Here is a 9,307-nt window from a genome sequence, read left to right as displayed (position 1 = left end):
CCGGCCTCCCGTCTACCTTTTATCTTATCCTATCACTCACTAGTGGCTGCCTGAAGAGCTCAGAACACCACGTATAGGAGATGCGCATCCGATCCTAGGAAGGATTTCTGATGCTATTTTATCTTTAGGGACTTGTTACTGGGCTTCTGTCTGCCAAGACAACAGAAACGTGGCCTAGCAAACAATTCCTTTTGGTTGGAAGGCAGTCTCCTTAGGGGCCTTTGAGGGCCTTGCCTACGACATAGGACCAGCAATATTTCATAGCTACTACAGAAAATACCCCAGACTTTGGCCCATAAGATTCTTGTATTATACTGCAGATCTACCAATGGCAGTCAGACCCAGAGGCAGATGCAATCTCCGGTTCGCGGGTTGGGAGCAGTCTTGTGGAAGAAAGTCACCGTCTAGTTCTGACATGGTACAGGGAGGAAACACACAGAGGTTAAGACTGAGACAAGAGGCCAGGCGCGGTGGCTCACGCCTGTAACCCCTGCACTTTGGGAGGCCGAGGCGGGCGGATCACTTGAGGTCGGGACTTCGAGACCAGCCTGACCAACATGAAGAAACCCCATCTCTACTAAAAATACAAAATTAGGCAGGGCGCGGTGGCTCACGCCTGTAATCCCAGCACTTTGGGAGGCCGAGGCGGGTGGATCACGAGGTCAGGAGATCGAGACCATCCTGGCTAACACGGTGAAACACCGTCTCCACTAAAAAAAAATACAAAAAATTAACCGGGCGTGGTGGCGGGCGCCTGTAGTCCCAGCTACTCCGGAGGCTGAGGCAGGAGAATGGCGTGAGCCCGGGAGGCGGAGCATGCAGCGAGCTGAGATCGAGCCACTGCACTCCAGCCTGGGCGACAGAGCGAGACTCCGTCTAAAAAAAAAAAAAATACAGAATTAGCCTGGCGTGGTGGCGCCCGCCTGTAATCCAGCTACTCGGGAAGTTGAGGCAGGAGAATCGCTTGAACCCGGGAGGCGGAGGTTGCGGTGAGCCGAGATCGCGCCATTGCGTTGCACTCCAGCCTGAGCGACAAGAGCGAAACTTCGTCTCAAAAAACAAAACAAAACAAAAACTTAAGCAAGGCCAGGTGCCTGGGTCGAGGCAGAGCTGAGGCTTATCCGGGCATCCTCTCACTTAGCAGTCTTTCTTTCACGACACACTGATCCCCGTGTTTGGCGTATTGTGGAGAGTTGCAGGGCATTCCTTTCCCTGGACATAAATTTCCACGTCTACCGGTGACATCAAGTCACAAGAGGCCAGAACGCAGTTTTCAAGTCAGAATCTTAGCCAGAAACGAAGCTGGCCTCTTGCCAAGGAGCCAAATATCTGGATGGACGCTCTCACCCACTTCGCAGACGGGCGCACGCGGTGGAGAGGTGAAGTGATTTCTGCGTTTGGGTAGAGCGGCTTCGGCTTTAGGTGTCCACGGTGCCGAGGCCAGCCGTTTTCCAAAATGCAATGGTCCCTCACAAACAGCAGTCCCCAAATACAGCCGCTCTTGAACCTCGACGAAGGGGATGCCACTAACGCTGTGGAGAGAGCGCTGTGGGGAGAGCGCACGGTCCGCGCCGGCGCAGGGAGCCGGGGGTAGCGCGAAAGGCGTCGCGTCTCCATCCCAGCCCCAGCGCGGGGGCTGGAGCAGTCGAGAGGGCGGCCTCCCGCCGCCTAGAGGCGCCGGTCCGCTCGTCCGCTCTGCCTGTGCCCCGTCTCTATGGCGGCCCCAACGGCCGGCCAGGACGTGGAGCGAAATGAGCTCGGGCTCTGACGGCGGCGGTGGCGTTGCGGTGGCGGCGCGGTCGGACAAGGGCAGTCGCGGGGAGGACGGTTTCGTCCCGTCGGCGCTGGGTACCCGCAAGCAGTGAGTGTGACTCTGAGCAGGGGAGGATGAGCCATGCCCCCTTGCCTGGGCCCCGAGAAGGGGACGGCGGGGTGGAGACCCGGGGCTCAGGGACAGGGAGACCCTCGGGGGCGTGACGGGAGCAGGGCCACCTGGCGGGGGCTCACGGGGATTTCAAAGAGTGGACTCCCTAGGGGTCGCCCTGCGCGGTTAACCGACGTTTCAAGGGATTGGAGCCCAAGGGGCTTGTGGGTGCGGGACAGGCTTTGGCTCCTGGGAGGCCTTTTGGGAGTCTCGAACCTGAGGGCCAGGCTTGGGGGAAAGGGGGAGAGGGCGAGGCTCGCGAGTAGGGCTGGTCGGCGAGACTGAGAGACCGAGGGAGAAGTGCTGGGCCTGGGAGCCGAAAAGGCTGGGTAGGAGGGGAGGGATGTGGGAGCTGGAAGTGGGGTGGGAATAGCGGATGACCCGAGGCGGGAGCGGGGAGATAGTGGGGGATCTTGGGGTGAGAGAAAGCGATCTGACTTAAAACAGACGCTCAGGAATTATTAAATGAATTAATGTGGGTGGATGAATGACTGCAGGGAACAGTTGGGGAGAGGTAAATTGGCGGGATGAGAGGGAGCAGGGATTCTAGAGAATCATTGTAGGAAAAGAGACGGCAAATGAAAAGGATTCAGAGGGCCGGGTGCGTGGTGGCTCACGCCTGTAATCCCAGCACTTTGGGAGGCCGAGGCGGGCGGATCACAAGGTCGGGAGATCGAGACCAGCCTGACCAACATGGTGAAACCCCGTCTCTACTAAAAATACAAAAATTAGAGGGATGTGGTGGCACACACCTGTGGTCCCAGCTACTCGGGAGGCTGAGGCAGGAGAATCGCTTGAACCCGGGAGGCGGAGGTTGCAGTGAGCCGAGATCGCGCCACTGCACTCCAGCCTGGCGACAGAGCGTGACTCCGTCTCAAAAAAAGAAGAAAAGCGTCCAGAGAAAATTTAAACGGAGGGCTAGAAGACTGGAATAGGCAGAGACAAATAGCACAGGAAAGAGACTGCTCCTGCACACTTGAGACCAGATGTGCTTGTTTCATCAAGTTTTGAACTTGGGTCAGGGACTTAGGGATACGTGGATAAATGTCTCTGTTTTTTTAGGCTAAAACTTATTGTCGTGCATCAGATATTGTCCTAAATGCTTTACATGTACAGTATAAACGTATTCTGCTTGCCCATATATTTCCTTCTTTTAACTCAAGGACGTTAAAAGATTGAACTATGTGTATTTATTAATAACACTAGTGATGTTTAAACCTCTGTCATAAATAGCTCTGTAATGTATTAGAAACATACATTTAATTCATAATACAGTTTAATTCAAGAGTCTTGCTTTGCATTTCATTGTTTACATAGTTGGGATGCTGTCTATGAGAGAGAACTGCAAACTTTCCGAGAATATGGAGATACAGGTGAAATCTGGTGAGTTAGGAAAAGAATCAAGTTATAATCTAGAAGATTGTATGTATATGTGTGTGTGTTTAAAAAAAATATGTATATATTCGCCGGGCGCGGTGGCTTACGCCTGTAATCCCAGCACTTCGGGAGGCCGAGGCAGGCAGATCACGAGGTCAGGAGATAGAGACCATCCTGGCCGACATGGTGAAACCCTGTCTCTACTAAAATACAAAAAATTAGCCAGGCATGGTGGCGCGCGCCTGTAGTCCCAGCTACTTGGGAGGCTGAGGCAGGGGAATCATTTGAACCTGGGAGGTGGAGATTGCAGTGAGCCGAGATCGCGCCACTGCACTCCATCCTGGGCGACAGAGCGAGACTCCATCTCAAAAAAAAAAAAAGCATATATTCAAGTGCTTATACCCAAAGAATGCCTAAAAATCCTGGGAACCCTGGATTAAGTCTGGCTTTAGTGGGTAGATTTAAAGTATGTCTCTTCTTTTATTATTATTATTTTTTTTTACTTTTTTTTTTTTTTTTAGAGAGGTGGGGTATCACTCTGTCATCCAGGCTGGAGTACAACCTGGACCTCCTGGGCCCAAGTGATCCTGCCGCCGCAGCCTCCTGGGTAGCTGGGACTATAGCTGCATGCCACCATGCCCAGCAAATTTTCTTTTTTGTAGAGACAGGGTCTCACTGTGTTACCCAGGCTGGTCTCGAACTCCTGGCCTCAAGCAGTCCTCCCACCGTTACCTTCCAAAGTGTTGGGAGAATGCGTGTGAGCCCTCTTTTAATATCTCACATTTACATTTGATGACAGCATTTCACCCTATAGTTGTACTTTGTCAATAAACAATAAAATTCTGAGACACCAACACATACAAGTGTTAATGCTGATATATAGAAATGTTAGTAAATAACATATTGACCTTGTCTATTCTGTTGTATTCCTGGAAGTGGTTTCTCCTAAATTACAGTAGAGACAAAGCTTAAGCAGTCACAGATGTTTTCACTTTCAAATAAGAGTTTGAGCATATGGTATAAATAGCTTAAATAGAATATAGTGGTGACTTTTGCTCTGTATCCCTCAGTTATTTGACTGATTCTCTCTAACAGGTTTGGAGAAGAGAGTATGAATCGACTAATAAGGTGGATGCAGAAACACAAGATTCCACTGGATGCTTCAGTGCTTGATATTGGAACTGGAAATGGTGTTTTCCTGGTTGAACTTGTTGGTACTTTTAGTATTTGTTTGTTAGAGACAAATTTTAAAAGGAAAATTTTTAAAGGCCCTGCAGTTGAGGATATTAACCATCTAAATATAAAATAGTAAAGCAGTCATACTTGGAGAAGTCACATAGTACAAAAGGGAGGCTACATGGATTGTGGAGAACCTAGGCAATCTGAGTCCTAGTCTTGACCCTTTTGGCTATAGCCTTAACCTTGAGTAAGCCACTTAATTTTTCTAGGCTTCTGTTCTTTCCTAAGGGTTGTGACTAGGTGATTGCTATTGGTTTCTTGTAGCTTAAAACTCTGGAAATGTATATATATAAAGATGACCTTTTGCAATTCCAGTAGGACATACGTACCTTATCTTAGGTAAGCATATGGTTTGAAAAGCGCATTTTGTCCATGAAACTGTGTTTTGGTAAACATTACGCTGCTAGCTAAACCATCACTGTTGTATGCCTGTAGTGTGCTCTTGCTATGCTGTGTGCTATGGAGGAATTATAAGACTTAGGCTTCATCCTAGATAGTTTTACAGTCTTAATTAGTACAGAAATAAACATAAGAGTGAAATTTGTTAAGTAACCACCGCATGCCAAGCCTCATGTTTGGCGTTGGCAACAGGAAAATTTAGACTTTGTGCTTGAATTGTTTACATTACAATAGAGTATGGACTGACATATGGACAGTTGTGCTATCACTTGATGCATGCAGTAATACACTGAATATAGAAAAGAGGGTCATTAATTTTGGAGTGGAGGGGTAGGGAAGCATCTTGGAGGAGTAAATATCCAAGTTGGGTGGAAATTTCAGGGACAGTATGGTGACCTAGTGGAGTGTAAAGAGGGAGAAGATTTCAACTAATGGAAATATTATCTAAAGGCATGAAGGCTGAAGAGTATTTTATGTTCTGGGCCTGTAAATAATTTGATAAATTGAAATACAAAGTATACGTGGGGATGGACAGACATGAGGATTAAGTTAAAGATAGGAACCATATTATGCTTTGCCATGCTTAAGACCTTCGATTTTGCATTTAGGCTATGGGGAATTGTTAAAATGTTTTTAGTAGTGGAATATGATTAGAAGAACTTGAAATAACCCTTTTTGAAACATTGAGATATAGTATGTGTACATTAAAGTGCACAAATTAGAAGTGTACAGCTAAGTGAATTATCAGAAAGTGAATACATCCACGTAACAATCTGTCACCCAGGTAGGAGTGCACTGCTGAGATCATGGCACATTGTGGCCTCAACCTCTCAGGCTCAAGCGATCCTGTTGCCTCATTTTTTGATTTTTTTGTAGAGACAAGGTCTCACTATGTTGCCCAGGCTGGCCCTCCTTCCTTTTTAAAAGTAACCACTATCTAGCAATCGTGAACAAAAGATGAGTTTTAACATCAGATTAATTTGCCTGTTTTTGAAGGTATAAATGAAACTCTTTAGGGTGTGCTATTCCTGGTGTCTTTCAGCCTTTTTTTTTTTTTTTTTTTGAGATGGAGTCTTGGCTCTGACACCCAGGCTGTAGTGCAGTGGCACGATCTTGGCTCACTGCAACCTTCACCACCTGGGTTCAAGCGGTTCTCGTGCCTCAGCCTCATGAGTAGCTGGGATTACAGGCGCACGCCATTATGCCTCGCTATGTAGTTCATTTTTATTGCCATATAAGATTCCTTTGTGGCCGGGCGCCGTGGCTCATGCCTGTAATCCCAGCACTTGGGAGGCCAAGGCAGGTGGATCACAAGGTCAGGAGATCGAGACCATCCTGGCTAACACGGTGAAACCCTGTCTCTACTAAAAATACAAAAAATTAGCCGGGAGTGCTGGCGGGCACCTATAGTCCCAGCTACTCGGGAGGCTGAGGCAGGAGAATAGTGTGAACCCGGGAGGTGGAGTTTGCAGTGAGCCGAGATCAGCCTGGGTGACAGAGTGAGACTCCGTCTCAAAAAAAAAAAAGATTCCTTTGTACAATTATATCAGTTTCATTTATTCTTTCTTTACCTATATAGGTTCTTTTGGGTTTTAATAGTTTACTGGTAGAGGCTAAAGATTTATCCTTTGAGATTAATAGCTTGTAGATTATTATTTTCTTTTCTTTTTCTTTCTTTATTTTTTTTTGAGATGGAGTTTCACTCTGTAGCCCAGGCTAAAGTGCAGTGGTGCGATCTCAGCTCACTGCAGCCTCTGCCTCCTGGGTTCAATCAATTCTCCTGCCTCTCAGCCTCCCAAGTAGCTGGGACTATAGGCGCATGCCACCATGTCCGGCTAATTTTTTTGTACTTTTAGTAGAGACAGGGTTTTACCATGTTGGCCAGGCTGGTCTTGAACTCCTGACCTCAAGTGGTCCATCTGCCCTGGCCTCCCAGAGTGCTAGGATTACAGGTGTGAGCCACCGTGCCCGGCCAGTTTGTAGATTATTTTAGGCTTTCTTCACATATAATTATGTACACTGTGAATAGTGGCAATTTTATTTTTTCCTTCCCAATCCTTTATAACTTTTCCTCTTATTACATTGTCTAAGACCTCCAGTAGAATGTTGAAAAGAAGTGGTGATAGAAGGCATCCTTGTCTTCTTTTCCCTTTTCAGAAAATGCTTTCAATATTTCAGTCTTAGGTGTGATGTTAGCTGTTTGTTTTGTAGATAACTCCATATCAGATTAAGGAAGCTATTCCTGCTTTGCTAAGGGGGGTGTGTGTGTGTGTGTGTGTGTGTGTGTGTGTGTGTGTATGTATGCATGTATGTATGTATGTATGTGTGTATGTGTGTTTTTTTTTTTTTTTTTTGAAAAGGAGTCTCACTCTGTCACCCAGGCTGGAGTGCAGTGGTACAGTCTTGGCTCACTGCAAGCTCTGCCTCCCAGGTTCAAGTGATTCTTGTGCCTTAGCCTCCCCAGTAGCTGGGATTACAAGTGGGTGCCACCACACCCAGCTAATTTTTTGTATTTTTAGTTGAGATGGGATTTCGTCATGTTACCTAGGCTGGTCTCAAACTCCTGAGCTCAGGTGATCTGCCTGCCTTGGCCTCCCAAAGTGCTAGGATTACAGGTGTGAGCCACCAACACCTGGCTGGTTTCTGTCTTTTTTTTTTTTTTTTTTAAATTTAGAGATGGAGCCTTGCTCTGTTTCCCAGGCTGGAGTACAGTGGTGTGAGCATAACTCCCTGCAGCCTTGAACGCTTGGGCTCAAGCAATTCTCCTGCCTCGGCTTCCCAAGTAGGTGGGATTACAGGCACCCAACACCACACCTGGCTGTGTGTGTTTCTCATGAATCTTGTTGTTGTCAAATGTTTTTCCTGTTATCAAGATAATAAAGTGATTTTTCTCTTATGGTCTGTTAATGTTAATTAAATTGGCCCATTTTCAAATGTTAAGTGCATTTCTGGAATAAACCAAACTTATATATGCCACTAGATTCAGTTTAATATTTTGTTGAGGATTTTTGCAGCTCTCTCATGATGGAGATTGTCCTGTAATTTTCTTGTGATGCTATTGTCAAGTTCTGGTTTCAGGTTATGCTGGTATCATTAGTTGAAATTCTATTTTTTGAAATTTTAAGAATGGTGTTACTGGCTGGGCGTGGTGGCTCACGCCTGTAATACCAGCACTTTGGGAGGCCGAGGTGGGCAGATCATGAGGTCAGGAGATCGAGACCATCCTGGCTAACATGGTGAAACCCTGTCTACTAAAAATACAAAAAATTAGCTGGACGTGGTGGCGGGTGCCTGTAGTCCCAGCTACTTGGGAGGCTGCGGCAGGAGAATGACGTGAAGCCGGCAGACCGAGCTTGCAGTGAGCCGAGTGAGCCGAGATTGTGCCACTGTACTCTAGCTTGGGTGACAGAGCGAGACTCCGTCTCAAAAAAAAAAAGGTGTTATGTCTTCCTTAAATGTTTGTCGTTTTTGGGACAAACGGGGACCCCTTTTTGGGACAAAAGGGGTCGTTTTTGGGAAGTGTTTTTCTTTTTTGAGGTAAATTTTTCTTTTCCTTTTCTTTTCTTTTTTTTTTTTTTTTGAGACAGAGTCTTGCTCTGTCACCCAGGCTGAAGTGCAGTGGTGCCATCTCAGCTCACTGCAACCTCTGCCTCCTGGGTTCAAGCGATTTTCCTGCCTCAGCCTCATGAGTAGCTAGGATTACAGGCGTACACCATGCCTGGCTAATTTTTGTATTTTTTGTAGAGATGGGGTTCTGCCATGTTGGCCAGCTGTTCTCAAACTCCTGACCTCAGGTAATCCATCTGCCTGCCTCGGCCTCCCAGAGGTGCTGGTATTACAGGTGTGAGCCACTCTGCCTGGCCTGAACTTCTTTTTTCCTTTTTGAGACGGAGTCTTGCTCTGTCGCCCAGGCTGGAGTGCAGTGGGGCGATCTCGGCTCACTGCAAGCTCCGCCTCCCGGATTCACGCCATTTTCCTGCCTCAGCCTCCCGAGTAGCTGGGACTACAGGCACCCGCCACCATGCCCGGCTAATTTTTTGTATTTTCAGTAGAGAAGGGGTTTCACCGTGTTAGCCAGGATGGTCTCGATCTCCTGACCTTGTGATCTGCCCGTCTTGGCCTCCCAAAGTGCTGGGATTACAGGTGTGAGCCACCACGTCCGGCCCTGAACTTCTTAATTGAAGTGTAGTTTACGTAGAAAGGTGAGCATAAGTGGTACAAAATGAACCCCTTGTGTTATTCACCAACCTGACCAAAAAATAAGACATTTCTAGTACCATAGGAGCTTCCTTGTGGCCCCTCCCACTCCTTCCCTTCTAAAGATGACCACTGGTGTCACTTCTATCATCATATAGTAGGCTGTTTTTG

General features: G+C 47.3%; 1 protein-coding gene across 4 annotated transcripts in view; it reads left to right on the top strand.

Annotated features, from left to right (window-relative positions):
• Positions 1–1,057: 1,057 nt before the first annotated feature.
• EEF1AKMT2 (EEF1A lysine methyltransferase 2) overlaps positions 1,058–9,307 on the top strand; it is a 48,236-nt gene continuing 39,986 nt past the window's right edge. Inside the window, exons 1-3 of one of the 4 annotated variants that reach the window (XM_054503291.2) lie at positions 1,058–1,861; positions 3,242–3,307; positions 4,397–4,511. In XM_054503291.2, the coding sequence (XP_054359266.2) occupies positions 1,521–1,861; positions 3,242–3,307; positions 4,397–4,511 (522 nt within the window). In that variant the 5' untranslated portion in view covers positions 1,058–1,520. Of the gene's footprint in view, positions 1,862–3,239; positions 3,308–4,396; positions 4,516–9,307 lie in introns of those variants that run through there. The other 3 variants (XM_063670372.1, XR_010127486.1, XM_054503293.2) reach the window with 3 other exon arrangements.

The sequence above is a fragment of the Pongo pygmaeus genome, chromosome 8 (assembly GCF_028885625.2).
Source record: "Pongo pygmaeus isolate AG05252 chromosome 8, NHGRI_mPonPyg2-v2.0_pri, whole genome shotgun sequence".
In the NCBI taxonomy this organism is placed as follows: Eukaryota; Metazoa; Chordata; class Mammalia; order Primates; family Hominidae; genus Pongo; species Pongo pygmaeus.
Note: the sequence above shows the minus strand (reverse complement) of the source record. Positions and strands in the feature narration are given on the sequence as shown.